This window comes from Cynara cardunculus (assembly GCF_001531365.2).
Source record: "Cynara cardunculus var. scolymus isolate 2C chromosome LG 3, CcrdV1, whole genome shotgun sequence".
Lineage (NCBI taxonomy): Eukaryota > Viridiplantae > Streptophyta > Magnoliopsida > Asterales > Asteraceae > Cynara > Cynara cardunculus.
This window is the reverse complement of record NC_037530.1, coordinates 3,173,817-3,190,459: the sequence shown is the minus strand read 5'-3', so window position 1 is coordinate 3,190,459 and position 16,643 is coordinate 3,173,817. Positions and strand designations below refer to the sequence as shown.

General features: G+C 32.2%; 1 protein-coding gene across 1 annotated transcript; it reads right to left on the bottom strand.

Annotated features, from left to right (window-relative positions):
- Positions 1–1,660: 1,660 nt before the first annotated feature.
- Positions 1,661–10,174, bottom strand: LOC112509269 (L-ascorbate oxidase homolog). The gene is made up of 8 exons (XM_025114132.1): positions 9,945–10,174; positions 9,671–9,780; positions 7,257–7,527; positions 4,477–4,579; positions 3,946–4,291; positions 2,702–3,067; positions 2,499–2,577; positions 1,661–2,159 (listed from the first exon to the last, which is right to left on the bottom strand). The coding sequence occupies exons 1-8, from the start codon at positions 10,077–10,079 to the stop codon at positions 1,947–1,949; spliced, it is 1,623 nt and encodes a 540-aa protein (XP_024969900.1). The 5' UTR covers positions 10,080–10,174; the 3' UTR covers positions 1,661–1,946.
- Positions 10,175–16,643: the final 6,469 nt, after the last annotated feature.

Genomic DNA, 16,643 nt, shown 5'->3' with positions numbered 1-16,643 from the left:
TTTGATGAACACAATTGAATCAATATGGAATTGGAACAGAAATTGAACGGTTACAACAGATTTCCGGGCACTTCGAGACTGTCGAATGTTTCCCAATGTTTCTGCTCAAACAGACACCAAATTGATTGATACCCTTTTAACCTCCTGCTCCCTTTATTTATACTACCTAAAGCATGCACCAGTGCATTAGACACTTGTACCATAGTCTACTCTATTGACTTGTTTACTAAAATACCCTGGGTACAACACTATCCTTTGTACAATTTACATTTAAATAGGAATACGATGGAACTAAACTGGGAAGGTTACCCATGGAAAGTCAATCTAGAAAATCATTTCAAGAAAGAGGGTTGAGTTTCCACAAGGCCTTGATTTAAACCGGGGTGGGCTAAATACACCCCTACCTGGTAATTTCCTCTTCACACACATTAATATCAGAATTCGTTTTTTTTAATTCTCAATGCATGATTTGACATGATATTGACATTAAATGGGTGGATATAACAATCCCCTTTCAAAAAACTTGTAAATGCATCTATGCAAAAAGAATTATGAAATATGATCCAATAAATATAAGAAGGTTGGTAACTATTTCGTCTTCCATATAAGAAGAATTATGAAATATGATCAACTGAATATTATCAGAAGCATACATTTGCTGATCATAAGGTGGACTTGGAACAATGTCATGTGCCAAAAAATTGTAATTGGCATGTCAATTTGTATATTGTATAATAAGTAACTTAAATTGGTACAACTTTTTTCGGTTGGGACATGTTGGTTGTGGTTTTGTACCAACTTCAAGGTACATATATGAAAACTTGTTAATTTGTTCCAATTTTGAGTTTGCAAGTAATCATGTCATGTTTAAGAGTTTTAATTACAAGAAATAAAACTTGTAAATATTTAAATACTTAAATAAAAAAGTTAGTAAAACAAAACTCAAAAAACAATAATTATGCTTGGTAGACTCCTACCAATTATGTACCAAGTTTGCATGTTTGATAGGATATTGTCAAACCAATTATATTTTATACTGATTTAATTGGTATAATTGGTACACATGTTTTTCTAATTTATTTTGTTACATAATTGTCACATGGTAGAGTTTGATTTCTCTCTCCACATCTTGTGTTCCAAAGTGCCAAGTGGAGTTATTAAATATTGGCAACTTGCTTAGGGTGAATAATATACCATATGTGGTTGGTATGTGTTTTGTTCAGTTGTAAGCCTCGAGTCATTATGCTTTCAAATGATGGAAAGGTTGCCAATTTGATCTGGTTTCATCTTTATTAATTCCAGATTCCAGTAGTGGTTTCTAAGCTTACCAAGGAGCTATTTGGTTGTTTTTCATAAGTCTTATATGGATAAAACTATTTATGTAGATTAATCTATCTGTATAAATTGAAAAAGTTTTTGTTTGGAACTGATTTTTCATAGATAGGAGAATTTTTTCTATATAGTTTTAGGTTTGAAACAAACCTTTTCTACATAAAGTTTCTTGAAAGTTTACCGAATAAACCACTTTCTATCTCATTAAACTACTATTAAATTGTCATATAAAGCTGACCAATTAAGTTATGAATTCCATTGAGCTAAGATTCTATTCCTATTAAACAAAAAGTTATCCAATTAAAGTGTAAGTAAAAAAGGGAAGTAATAAAATATGAGTGACAAAAGTCTTGTTACCATTTTGTTTATTACAAATATAGATAAAGGAAAGAAAATAATAATACACTCATATATAAATAAGGTAAGAAAAAGAATTGTGATGTGACCTTGAGATAAGGTCATAAACAGTTCTAATGATACAATATTACCATATGACTAACTTTTCCAAGCAGTGCTTATATAGCACCACAAGGAATAAATTGCACAAACTTACCAAAATAAATTTAATCATGCTAAATGATGTCTAAACTCGACGATCTTCAACTCCTGTTGTTTTAAAGAGGTCGTGTGTGGCGGCCGCTCGCCTGCCCACACAATCGTGCATTCTTTGGGATAGGGAATTCGTCTCTGATGGACCCTGAGTTGGTGTAAACACGTAGGTAAAACTGTTCTCCTAAGTATTGTCGTGCCCAGTATTCAGTCCTTACGTTCCACATTCCCACGTTATCAAGCCCGACATATAGTGCTGACCATGACTTTGGGTAAACCTATAACACGCACAAAACAAGCTTTAGATCACTTTGTTCATCCTCATTATAGGGAAGGATTTAAGGAGGCACATCCGCTTTATTTTAAATGTTTGCTCGTTAAAGTTAACAAAAATTGGTTGTAATTTATTAATAGTGGCATTACATGTGGTATTATTAGAGGTTGCAAGTTCAAATTCTTTTGGCTTTTCTTCTAGTTTTCTGTATGTGGGATTTACTGGATTAGTTTGGTTTGGTTTGTTTGGTTTTACAAATGCTTTTCTAGTAGATTGTCGTTTTGCCTACAAAGCTAAAAGCGAAACAAAGAACAAACGTAGTAAAGCTTTTGTTTCGTGGTACCTGGATCGTGCTACGGGCAACTCCATCTCGAAGATTGTAACCGTTCCTGCTAGCTTCAGTCCATTGTCCTCCATCCATTCTGTATTTCATAAATAAAAACCATATTTAGATGAAAAGGCACGTATGACTAATCAAAAAGCTAGACATTTAGAGAAAATTATTAAAAAAAATTAAACACAATAGATGATTGATTATGTGGTTACCCGACAACGAAGAACTGGTATCCGTCGATGTGATAACTGAGTACGATATCGGAAGGGTTTTCAAAGACTATCTCAACAAAAGCTCTGTAATCAGCCCCCATAACTGATGTATCTTGATAGAGGCCACCTCCGGTGGGTCGTTCGGATATACTTCCAACCCGGAAAACTCCTCCGATGTTGAAATAATCAGCAAGCTTGAGGGGAGTGTCAGCTGGCTTGAATGAGACGCTGTTGAGTCCATATCTCTGCTTGCCGTCAACTTGTCCAGAAGAACTTTGGATAATGATGGTTCTGCTAGTGTTTATCATACCGTAGTGATATGAACCCTGTGGGTTTGGCCTAGGTCCACTTGCTGTAAGATTGGTCCTGCACTCCATAATATGTGTCAATACATTGTAGCTAACCGAAAGGGCAAATCAGAAGATTGTTCATTTTATGGTCATGATCTAATTCTTTTAAGACCATCAGACATCAATCGCTCCAATAGAGACACCAAAATGTGGTGGAATGAATACTAATAGCACTATTCATTTACTCCAATTGAACGGATAAAAAGGAACATACCTAAAATTTTAGGTATTGGTTTAAGATTTGATGTTACCTATTGTTGGAATAGATTTATTTTCACCAAATTTTATACCATTTTTTAAAGATTTGGTGTAAGATTTAGTCCTAAACGACTATGGAACATGGAAAACCCATGTCATAAGCCCTAAACGAGTGGGTCGTGCTAACTGTGGAGTGTGGACCAAGCGACATAAGGCCCAACTTTAAACCGAATGGGCAAAAGGTTATTAGTCTTGCCAAATATCAAGAAAATCAGGACGGCCCACATGCGACCCCAATTGCAATAAAAAGGGCAAGGAATGACCCACTTCCTAGCCAGATGGGCCATTGGAATTTGAGCACAGAAAATGGACTTAGACAGGTTTAAACATGTTTTAATCTTTTTTGAAGATATTCCTGAATATGTATTAGATATTGAAAATGATACCAAAAGAAACATGTACAAATCATAGGATGTCCTTCACATGATTCCAATATTGGCATACAATAAATGGGACTCTTCTAGATATTTTTCATAATAGGAATCTAGAGTATAGATCGACAGCATGGATAATAAAAGAAAATTACTATTTCAGGAAACTACATCAAAAAAATATGTTAAGAGCCGTGGAAGTGGAATGATATTTTTATGACCAACACGGATTATATTATATAAAATGAGGAGATGAAAAAAGGACCTGATAGAACGAGCCTGGTTAAGGGACCAATCAACTTGAATGGTGGGTCCACCTGGGATTGGACCGGAGACTTGACCAGCAGAATTGCTGTAGTGAAGGATACCGGTTGTTGTGAGGATTGGTGTGGTGAATCGAGAGGACACAACAATGTAGTAGTCTTGACCTGGTTGGTCAGCTGTGAATAATACAGAATACGATTGCCCGCAATGAACGTCTAAAGAAGAATATGTTTGTTGGACCGTGTGTGTTCCCTCCACCTCTACCAGTTTCATCTTGTGGTTTTGAATGCGGAAGTTGAGGGAGTTTTGCAATCCCACATTTGATATTCTTAACCTGTAAGTTTTTCCTGTTTGTCATGCAAAAAATAAATACGTTAACATAATAAGGACAAAGCCGTGCAAAACCAGGTCCTTCAACCTCTTTATGTGTTGAATCTCAAATCACCTTAGGAGATTGTTTAAGTAAATATGATCTTTCTATCTTTTGAGTTTTTATTTATTTAATTTATGGTCAAGCAAAGTAACATTTTACCTTGTTCAACAGGAAAAGAAGCACCGTTTGGGCCACGTCCATTAATGAGAATTCCTGCAGGAAAAGGTATCCTGTGACCATTATCTAGAACTCTTCTCAAGGTCTGCAACAATCGAAATAAATGTTTATAAATCATCCAAAATTATAAATGTCATGAGGTTATAGGGGTAACCCATTATCGTCATTGAATAATATATTTACATGTAAAAAAATTCCAAAAAATTAGCATGATTTATTACATAGATTATGTCAAGGAAGATTAATAATTAATTTTCAAAAAAGAATAGAAAACTAAAAAATGGACTTCTTTTTTATCAAAAATAATAGTTTATAAATCTTTAACGAAAAGGGATGATTCAAACTTGGGATCTGTAAATGACTTATTAAAGCTTAATGTTTATACCTCTAAGGGGTGGTTTCATTGGTTTTTTATTATAAAGTTGTTGCATGTATTAATCTATTTATATAGATTGAAAATATTTTTGTTTGTAAGAGGTTCTTCATAAATGAAATAAGCATGTTTTTTGAATTGAGTAGCAGGTTTGAAAAACTTGACTCTCTACATAAATCTTTCTTTTACAAGCTTATTAAATAAGTCAGTTTTTATATTATTAAATCAATATCAAACTATTATGTATAACTAAACAAATAAGCTGTGAATATCATTAAACTCATAATTAAATATTATATTCTATTTCTATTTTTTCACATCTTACAGGGTTTAATTTCAATCTTAGAAACAGTTATCATACATTTACGATGTCAAATACGTTTCTGGACATTTATGAAAAACATAAAAGCAAGTAATTTATACGAAATCTCGTGTCGGTTAAATCATAAACCAACCTACAAATGTAAAGGTAGAAAAATGACAAATGTGTCAATTGTGTGAGTGGAGTAAGCAAGCAGCTAAGATTGCACATGGATCATATTCCAGAGTACATGCTACAAAGGGTTCCACTAGTTAGAACATTCTAGTGGCAATTGCGTAGGCCCAAATCTATGTTATTATCGACAATAAAACAACCCATGTGAATTAACACAATAGGTAGCTAGGGGTCCAACACTTTATTGTTTCTTTAAAAAAAACGTGAGTAGAACCAATCAATAACAGTTTTTTAATATATTAATATACATAAATATATATTTCTTATCTATCCAAAATAAGAGTCGATCTTAATTTAATAGGAGATGGTAACCTTTTTGTCTTCAGGTTTAAAAAATCATTAAATCATACATTGCTAGAGATTTTATATCATTTAATATCTTATTTTAAGATTGCAAAGAAATTACTCTTAGTTATGTATATTTAATGAGGTGAAATCACCTCCAAATAAACAGAATATAAATGAATAAAAAGGCATTGTGGTTATATCGGAAACAGATTATTTTTGCTATAAAATTTGGCTTGTATATTTAGTGTAATGATTTTCAAATGTTGCTGTGAACCAACTGTCCCTGAGTTTTGTTGGGGCTCTACATTTTGATGATCTACTTGAGACAGTGGGACCTCAAATTTGTCCTCTAGTCGTGGACAAGATTGCTATAAAGTAAAGGTCGTCCAGCTGTAGTAGGCCCAGTGACATTAAAACCAAAATTGGAACACTGGTTACCGACGATTGGCTTTAATTCGTAATATAAATTATAAAGTAAAATATTAAAATCTTCAAAATTGTACGGTCATTTTCAATAGATTTATTTTAAAAAATCCAATTAATTGTAATATTAAAATATTATATTCGTTCATTTAGAATATTTCGTTCATTTAGAATATTATTTTTCTCTCTAAATGTTTATTTTTAAAATTTCGTATTAGTGGTCTCACTTAATAACCATTTTTGGATGTTAAAAAGCTATCTTTCCTAGTTTCTTCATTTTGGAGATACTTAAAGTTGTTGAAATAAAATATTAGGCTTAAAATCCTTATTTTCTTGATTTTAGAGGTGTTAAGAGATGTTTTTAGCTTGATGTTATTTATACAAACCTTTAAGTTCTTTTAAAAACACAGCAATATAAGACCCCACAATCAGACTTTTATTAGCATAAAGACTCTAAGAGTATGTTTCTTTAAATTTTATTTACTAAACAAAAGATAATGTTGGTTTTACAAAAGCTTGAAAAACAATGATTATACTAATTATAATCCAGACTTTTTTTTTGAAAAAACCAACATATTATTAAAATAAAAGACGGAATAATACAAGAAATTAACCTTGAGAAATACTACGAAATGCAGTAAGCAAGTAAGAACATTTGAAAGGCAGCATATTGTAATCCACACATTTGTTATATTACTGTTACTCTTACTAACGTTTTAAACAATAAAAATTCATGTCAAATGTAACAGATACAAGACATTTATGGTTATCAAAAAACATGTATAGTGTTCGACAAAGCATATAATTACAAAATAAAGTTTGACTATTATGGAGGCTATAGATATCATAAACAGTAAAAAATGATCGATTTAATCACTTTAATTTTTTACTAGAAGTATTATCTACACCTTTACGTATATCCTCTCTTAACACTACTTTTGGCCAAGGAAGTGAAAATTACCCTTCCCACAATTAATAATGTGTTTCGCAGCCTACAGAAGTTGACTAAAGGACCAAACCTCAGTTAATGCAATAACTTTGAAAACGATACACTTCAAATCGTTCGGCGGGGAGGAGGCTAAGGTTTGACTTTTAATAAGGTAAAAGACTTTTCAAATGTAGCAACCTTGTTATAAAGGAAATGTTAATAAAAATGAGCAAGCGTAGCATAACATTACTTACCGTGTGGTTAGCTTTGTACCAATCTCCAATGAGGACAGTATAATCCCCAGCAGGTTCATCAAATGGGACGGGAATTCTGGGACGGCTTAAGATTCTGATACCGCCAAAACCACCTGCAGCTTTGTGGAATGCCAAAGAAGGAAAGTAGTAAAAGCTTCCAATCTGATCCTTCACTTGGAGGATGTATGTGAAGTTTTTACCCGGAGGAATCGGACATGTTGTGCCATAAACCCCATCTTCATAAGAATTCCTTCTTTGTTGAATTCCATTCCTACAAGTCATCAGGTTTAAAATCAACCCTTTAATCGATCGAAAACAAAACCATATTTGCAAATTGCAATCAACAAACATTTCTTACATATTAACAAAACAATCATATTTGATAAAAGATTAGAGAATAATAATTTCGAAGCCTTTGTTATTATTTTTTTTTTTTTTAAACCTTAAATGTGAAATAAAATATGAAAAGAAAGGAACAAACCAAAATAATTTACGGCAGTAAACTAATTACTAAACAAGGGAAAAACAAAACAAAAAAAGAGAAACATATCTAAAGAAAATTTTATTTGTAGCTCCTTTTACCGAAGGGAGGAGGTGAAAGGTCACGAAACACGAGTCTATGTTTCACGTGCATTTGAGAACCGACGTTAAAAGACAAACACAGGAGCACCGCCTCTGACCTGCTTCAAGTACTATTTCTCATTTATGTTTTTTAATTCCATCTCCAAAGACACGTTCTCTAAAATAAAAAAAGTTAAAGGTTTTTGTTTTGATAGATTATTTAAAATAGAGAAAGTAGAAGAATAAAAACGAAATTCTTTAATAAGAATATTTGAAATTACACGTACAGGTGAAAAAAATATATTTTGTAAGAAATATTGAATATTTTAATAATATAATTTATATTGTAAATTTGTGATCTTCAAAATAAAAATAAAAAACTATTAAAGATAAATATAATTTTGTTTTGAGATTTTTGGAGATGATCTATGTAACTATACCACTAACCTTATTCTCATTGTATCAGGCAAATACAATTTTGTGACCTTGTTTCCCTCCAAAAGTATATGGGTTTAAGTTGGAGATTAAAAAATTTAAAAAAATGTATGTTACTAACTCAATTATACAACAAAATTTAACAACTTGAACACAAAACTTTATGTCTAAAAGCATATAAATTCGCAAGAAATAGTTTTAGAACATCATCTCATTAGAACACAAAGTACCATCAAATCTTAGTGTCCTTACAAAATATATCAAGATAAGAAGGGATTGACTAAAAATTAAACCATAAAATGTTGTCCATCACAAGCCAATGGCAAGAGATTGGAACAAATCCATTAAAAATGGTAGGTCTATTTGAGCTTTAATGTTTGATCTAAATTGAAACTACTATTTCAGCAACTTCTTTAACCACTACAAAAGTTCACCAACTACTTCTATTATCTCATAAGACATTAAAACCAAACTTACATTTAAAATATCATTAAATGGTTTATGAAAAACTTAACATTGGCCATTGATTCAAAATTTGAATACCGACTTATCATTTAGCTATAACTTGAAATAAACAAATAGTGTCAAATATGAATGTATTAGATTTAACAAATCAAGCTGTTAATCAATTTAGCTAAACTAAAAATAATAATAACGACTGTAACAATAATAATATATCGAATCTCTTAAATATCCTGCACAGTTGTAAATGGACATGTGGTAGATGAACCAAGCAAAGAGTTATTATTATTGAATGGTATGTTATGGCACTAAGTAGCATTCTGGTGTGACATTAACTATAATGGATGAGAAAGGAAAAAGAAAAAACCGATGATGCGACTATCTTTGGAAACAGCGAATGGAAGGCTCCACCAGTTCCTTGTAAATTGCGATTCTTGGTATTAAGCATTACTCAAACAGAACTTGCTAAATAGGCAAAGATCGGACTTTATTTAGTCTATGATTATTTGATCAAGGTACATTCTTAAGTATATCAACTTATAGTCCACAAAAGGCTATGTATGTTTCTATTTTTATCTGTCGACTAAATCATTTTCAAGTTACGAGGAAGTATGATGACAAAGTAGTTAAAATTTATTCATATTGAATTTAGTTTGAACACATGATATTTGCGTTGTTTTCTGCTGGACTCGGATTTGTATGAGGGTGAGCAATCGAGCTCGCGGAAATTTTGGAGTTTCTTTTGGTAATATGAACTCCAATTCTGATTCACACATTTGAAATCTAAATCGTTACTGATTGCTTCACTCAAAAGGAAAATGTTATACTGATTTCATCCAATAATCTGTTTTCTTCGTACTTGGTTCAAAACTGTACTATATGTAACTTCAAAGTTCAAACTGAGGAATGGTATACTGGTAAAAAAAACAATTAAAATTAAGAAAGCAAGTGATTACCAGGAGATAAGAAAAGGCTCGGTTAAGCTGTTGAAGACATTGATAATGAGATTGTCATTTGTAACAGAATGAATATCAGGTCCAGGAAACTGCCCATTAATCAAAATCCCCTGCACTCACACACACACAGTTCAAAAATATTAACAACCACATATTTCATGTTCAGATCTGACAACATCATCAAATCAAACACATCTAACACAAGATCCGTCTGCTAAACTAGTGATCAATGTTATAAAACACGAAAATATAAGTAAATGAGAATGAAATGAACCTGTTGACGGACGCCGAGAGGATAGATATCGCCGTACGTGACATTCCAGTTGAAGAACCTGTACGGATCTTCGGCGCCGGCAATGGCGACGAGAAATGCTCCGACGGCAATGCAAACCGCGAAATTTCGCGGCATTATATTCCGGTGGATGGAGGTAGAGAAGGAATTAGTAAAGTATGAGATGGAGGGAGAAAAGCGCAGAGGAATGGAGAAAAATTTAAAGTGCGGTCCAGAGCGAGACTTACCGACTGATGTGAAGGGTTTTTGAGAGGGAAAATATAAATTAAAATAATGCTTTTTATTTTTATTTAATTCCAAATGTATGTGGTCGTTGTTTATTTTCTCTTTTCGGTGGGATTTGTTTTTTTTCTCAATATTTTTCGAATAATTTAAATAAATCATAATTATTAATTAATAAATATAATCTTCATTATTATTATTATTATTTTATATCTTGTTATTTTAAATCAACCGAGTAATTTATTAATTCCATTAATTTTATCCTATGAGAAAGATGGTAAGAAATAAGGGGTTGTTTGTTTATTTCTTAATAGTTTTATTAAGAGGTAACATCTGAATCGTTAATAGATGAATCTTTTTTGGCAAAAAAAAATCTGTCTCTTAATGGTTCTAAAACCCTTTGAATGATTTTGTATCCTAGACCTCCCTTAACCATTAAGAGCCCTGATTTCATTATACACAATTACCAAACAATTATATTTCATTTTGCACTATATCATGAGAGTCTCTTAATCATTCTGACCACTTAATTATTCTGCATCAAACCATTCAGTAATTGTCAAACAGCCCCTAAGATGGTTTTGTCTAAATATAAGACAGGTCTTAGGTGTCGTTTACCAAACTCTTACCTGAGTAAGTGCTTATCGGCAAAATTCAATACTATCACTTACTTATGGGGTAAGATTTTAGTCTACCAAAATGGTATTGTATGTAATAATTCACCCGGTAAGCGCTAACCTTGGTAAAAGTCGTCGTTACTTACCGGATAAAACTCTAGGTCATTTTCTTGGTCCTTGCCATATTCATCAATAAGGGAATGTTACTTGATAATTACTTACTGGATAAGTGTTTGGTAAACGACCTCTTAGTTTCGATCTCAAGTTCTCAACCCCCTCTTAAGCCCTCGAGTAGTCTTAGCCGCTAATTGAATCAAAAAAATGTCCTTTTCACATTGGTGTTCTTAAAGACGGGTTTCGTGTGAGGCTAGTTAGGGTTTCCGGTTACCAACTTTTTACCAAATTTAATTAAATTTCACATAAAAATGGGTGATTTTGAACGATACATATAAAGATTTGTTTCTGATATTTTATGGATCCAAGACGTATTTAAGAAATAAGGTTTTTAATAATTACCAAAAAGGTATTCAATAAATGGTTTTTCATCAAAATTCATATCAAACGATTTCTTTTAAGACCCTATTTTTTTAGACCGTGGACAAATGCTAGTACTTCTCTCCGCTTCCCAAAATAGCCCTGGATCCACACGAAATTAATACATCTGTTTCTAGATCTTGGGCCACAATCAATCGTGTTCCTTTGTTAACGTGCGTGTCGGAGTCTTGTTCTTCTTTGGATTTGAGGTAGGCTTATCTGCTCCTTGAGATGGTGTTGCAAAGACAGCTTCTTTCGATACTGCTTGTTTCTTGGTTTCGGGTTTTATTCTTATTTAAACCATTTATTTCTCTGGCTTTTGCGAGCTTATGTTTCTCGAAAAACTTTTGTCCTTCAACATTTTTATTCACGTTGTTCTTTCATTATATTCGTTATTGTCGTTTTTAAAAGAATTATGAAATATGAAAATATTAAACCAACATGACATATTACGTTATCATATCTTTTCTTGAAAAGAAAAAGATATCCAAACTAAATTAAATGCATTGTGAATGGGTAAATTAAATGCATACCAATTGACTTAAAAGCGGAAATTATAATCACAACAGTGGTATTTGATTGGTTTGAGTTTGGGCTCCAAATGTCAAAGTGTCTGGAGGTTATAGGTTCAAATCCAAGAAGGAATAAAAATCCTCTTGTGGCCACGGAGGTTCAAATACGGTAACTCCAGGCTACCCACAAAGCAGGTGGTTGTTCTGGGATTAGTCAGCTCGCATAACGGGTTGGATATCCGGGTTAATAAAAAAAGTAAACTATGGGTGTTTGGAAATCATTTATTATAAATCAAAATTATAATAATATAATTTTTAACAAATTAAGTAAGGTCAAAACATATTTAGGTTAATTTTTTACAATTAATTTTAGTAATTAGCTTTATTATAGCAATTCTCAATTTGGACAATATTTGCTTAATTTTAATGGTGTTTTATGACCACGATTTTGTACACAAAACTGCCTTTTATGAAGACGTGTTTTCCAAAATGTGTCGATTTTTTTTTAAATTAACCTGAATATCTAACTCGTTATGCGAGCCGACTAATCTCACGGCGACCACCTGCTTTGCAGATAGTCTGGAGTCATCGTATTTGAACCTCCGTAGCCACAAGGGGATTTTTATTCCTCTTTGGATTTGAACCTGAGACCCCCTGATACTTTTGACCTTTTTGACCTTTGGAGCCAAGCTCAAACCAATCAATCAACACTATTGTGGTTATGTCGATTTTATATGTCAAGCCAGAAGAAAATTTAATCAAGATTTTAAGTAGTTAGTTGAATAACTTTATGAGAAAATCCCGAAAACCTAAGTTTATATTTTGTTGTTGAAGGTCTTGGTTTAAAATACCAGTCGAATTTCAGTGAAGTAAAGAAACACAAAAAAAAATTTGAACTTTCTGGTTTGGAAAACATGATGGCCATCAGGTTACAACCAATCAAACATAATCATACTGTTCAAGACCATAGCGAGGAGTGACGGTACAAGATCACATTATAAAGAACATCTCATTGTGGTGGGATCAGAGTAACCTTATGATGCCAACCTGTAGGACTGCACCTACAGTAACGTTCAAAGAGGAAGTCCAGACCAATTAATTTGAACTTGTTATTAATTTCAAATATGTTTTGAGCGGATAAAGTTCATGCCAAAAGTAGTCAATAGTTAATAGTTATTATTGATATAAAAGTACAAAGTTCAAAAAAGTAATAATGTGTTATTATTAATATAGGAAGAAAACATATGCAAATAAACTATATTCAATAGTAGAAATTGAATTACAGTATGTTATTATTGTTACATTCACTGTATTTTTTTCTTATAGTCAAATGGTGCCACCATTTGAAAAAATTCTTAGGTCCGTCCTTGGGCATAAAGCCATGTTTCTGTAAGAAATGAGCATAATGTTTCGATGAATCTTTGGAATCAAATTGGGATGTTTCGTGAATAAAAGATAACTACAAAGATACATCTTTATACTAAAGATTAGTTAGAGCAATGTGATGTTTAATTGTTACCATACCATACCATACATATCATACATCATCGTTTTCTAGGGTAAGTTCCTCGAACAACAAATTCAGATCTTCTTGCAGGATCGGTTTTAAATGAGAGATGGTTAATAGTAAGAATTAATCAACTAAACACAATTGCTAACCTCTGTTCTGTGTTGACCTAGGGGCTTGCTTGCAAATGGCTTCAAACACTCGTTTAACCACCAAAAGGCCTTTGGCCTAGCGGTATGTGAGTTTTTGGCCTCCTAGCATGTCAAGGGTTCAAACCTCACCAAAGACGAGGATGGTGTGTGAGTTTATTTGTTCTATTTTCCGTATATAAATATTATGTACTTAAAAAAAACACTCGTTTAACCCTTACGGAATAGGATGTGCCACTCAATTGATTGTTTCAAGATAGGAGGAAGAAAAAATATCACTTGAATGAAGAAGGGAGCAGAGGAAGTTAACTAGCAATTTTCCCTGCATGAAGTCATACTAGCTAGCAAGTTGTCTATCCCTTAAGGAACTTATTTAGTAGGGAATGGTGACCGCGCCCACGTTGGGTTTTGTTGAAAATAGCCTATTTGCCTATCGAGTCTTGAGGTGGATAAAAACTCTGCATATATTTGCTTCTCACCGCAACTTTCTGGTGTATGTAAGGTTTGATTTAACCAGCGTCCTAAGATACCTGTGAGGATCCATTCGTCAAAGCTTTGTCTTCCCTACTACAAATGAACTTACAATTCACGCATGTTTGAATAATAATTGAGGTGCATACCAATTTAAAAGATTTAGTCTTGGTGATTGCACAAGAGTCTAGCAAGAGGCAGTCTCTGAATCGTTAAGAGGTGAATATTGTTTGACAAATATATATATATATATATATATATATATCTTAATGGTTCTAAAACCCTCTGAATGATTTTGTATCATAGGTCTCCTTTAACCATTCAGCGTCTTAATTCAATTGTAAACAATTACTGAACAATTACATTTCATTTTGCACTATATCATGAGAGCCTCTTAATCATTCCAACCACTTAATCATTCTACACCAAACCATTCAACAACCATCAAACAACCCATGAGTTGAATATCTAGCAATGTAAACACAACACACAAGCATGTTCTTGAACATCCTTCATTCAAAGTCATCACACATATAACATCGCCAATAACTTAACCACTCACGATAATTTCTTCCAAACCGTGTTATTCACTCTCTACAGCAACCACATTGAACAAAAACACCATTTCCATTAGAGAACGTTTTTCTCGTCTCAAACATATATAACAACTGATCACGTCGTTTAAAGATCAGATCCCACAAACTACGAATCCCGTCATCTAAATCTCACATCTTCTTTAGATTTTTCAAAACCCGTCGAACGTCATTCAGATTATTTACCGATATCAGATCATCATCAGATATACTTTTCACAAGGACGCAATTTATAAATTTCTAAAAAAATGAAAAAAAAATGGTAATAATTGAGAGAGGTGTCGGTGGGTGGGGGCTAATTGATTTGGGTCCAAACCCCACATGGTGATGGTGGGTGTTATTTGACCTTGATTGTGTGTTGTATTGTGCTGGTTGCCTTTGCAATTTAAGGCCATTGGCATGTGCTCACTATTATTCCCCCCCACTTTTTTATTATTTATTTATTTATTTATTTTTAAAGATATAAAATTATTATTTATTTATTTATTTATTTTAAAAAATAAATAAATAAATACATATTCTTTTTAAACCTGTGCCGTACCATATGCAACAAATATTCATCTAGTTTTGGATTGTGTTCTTCCCCATGAACATGCCACCGACCTCATCAAGATTTGGTTTCATCTATTTACATAAAACCAAATAGATAAATAATTAATCGAGTAAACGCTTATCGGTAAAATTTAACACTATTACTTACTTACCGGGTTAGTCTAAAATGTTAGAAACACCCCCTTCGAGTACTCATCATACCCGATGAGATCTGCCCCAGTGTCTCCCAATGACACAAAGATCGAATATGATACTATTTGTAACACCACATAAAACAGACTGACCCAATAACTTCAAATTCAACTTTAAAACATGGTCGAATGACTTTAATCTTATAAGAAGATCACATATCTTATTTTCTACAAGGTTGTTACAAATATGTAAGAACATAATCCATTATTAAAAATAAATCCATTTTTTTTAATATGTAACATTTTTTTTTGAATTTTTAAATACTAATAAAAGTTTATTATCAAGAATTATATAATACTTTAAATTGAAAATTGGAGAAAAAGGAAAGGAACAAATAAAAGCACATGACTGGTTTCAAAAACCATTTTCAATTATTTGGACACCTATCACCTTTTTCCACAATTTAAAAATATTCATGGATCTCAACAAATTTTTTGTTTATATTGGATACTCATTTCAAAATCATACTCTAAAAATAAATGAGAAAAGGTAAATTGTATGAAAAAATACTTTTAAAATTTTTATTTTGGTATATAAGATTTAAAGTTTTAAACATTTAAGTATTCGAGTAACCGGTTGAAGTATTAACCAGTTATCATGCTTATGTGGTGAGTAATGTGGTATCCAACTCAGTATTATTTGTTGACGTGGTTAGTGACATGAATGTTTTTTAATCTAAAAGTAGTATTTTCTAATCTAAAATTAGTCTTCAACCGGTTACTCGGGTACTTAGATGTTTAAAACTTTACATCTTATATACCCAAATTGAAGTTTTGAAAATACGTTACCTAAAATAGGAATCAAGTTAAAGTACGTTACTTTTTAATGCAATTTGCCCTTTTTCAAAATAAAATGAAATATATATATATATATATATATATATATATATATATATACTAGTTGTGTACCCGCGCAATGCGGCGGGAGCCATGAATTTTAACAATTTTGAAGTTCCACTGGTTTTATAAGATAAGATTTAATGATGATATATGTTACACTTGGTCTTTACATATTAATACAATTTGAATAAATAAGGGTTATGGTTCCAATTACAGACTATCGATGAAAAAAATTGTATGACAGTTTAAAATCCAATATATTTAAAATCCAACATATTTAAACGACTCCACAAATGTATTCGATTTACACCAAGAGCAAAAAACCAAGAAACTTGAGTTTTAAGATAAACACTCAAAACCAATAAAGAAAACTATAAATTTGACATATCATAAGCCATGAAAAGACAAAAAAAGATGAGTTTTAGAATGAAATTTCAACTGCTTACCCTCTTTCTTGTCCAGAAACTCAGATTAAGGTTGAATTAATACATGT

Excerpts from the sequence above, each read along its gene's own strand:
- LOC112509269 (XM_025114132.1), bottom strand. The coding sequence starts at position 10,079 with ATGCCGCGAAATTTCGCGGTTTGCATTGCCGTCGGAGCATTTCTCGTC. Across the intron at positions 7,528-9,670 it reads GAGCCTTTTCTTATCTCCTG|GAATGGAATTCAACAAAGAA; the intron begins GTAATCACTTGC and ends GATGACTTGTAG. Across the intron at positions 4,292-4,476 it reads TTCTTTTCCTGTTGAACAAG|GAAAAACTTACAGGTTAAGA; the intron begins GTAAAATGTTAC and ends CATGACAAACAG.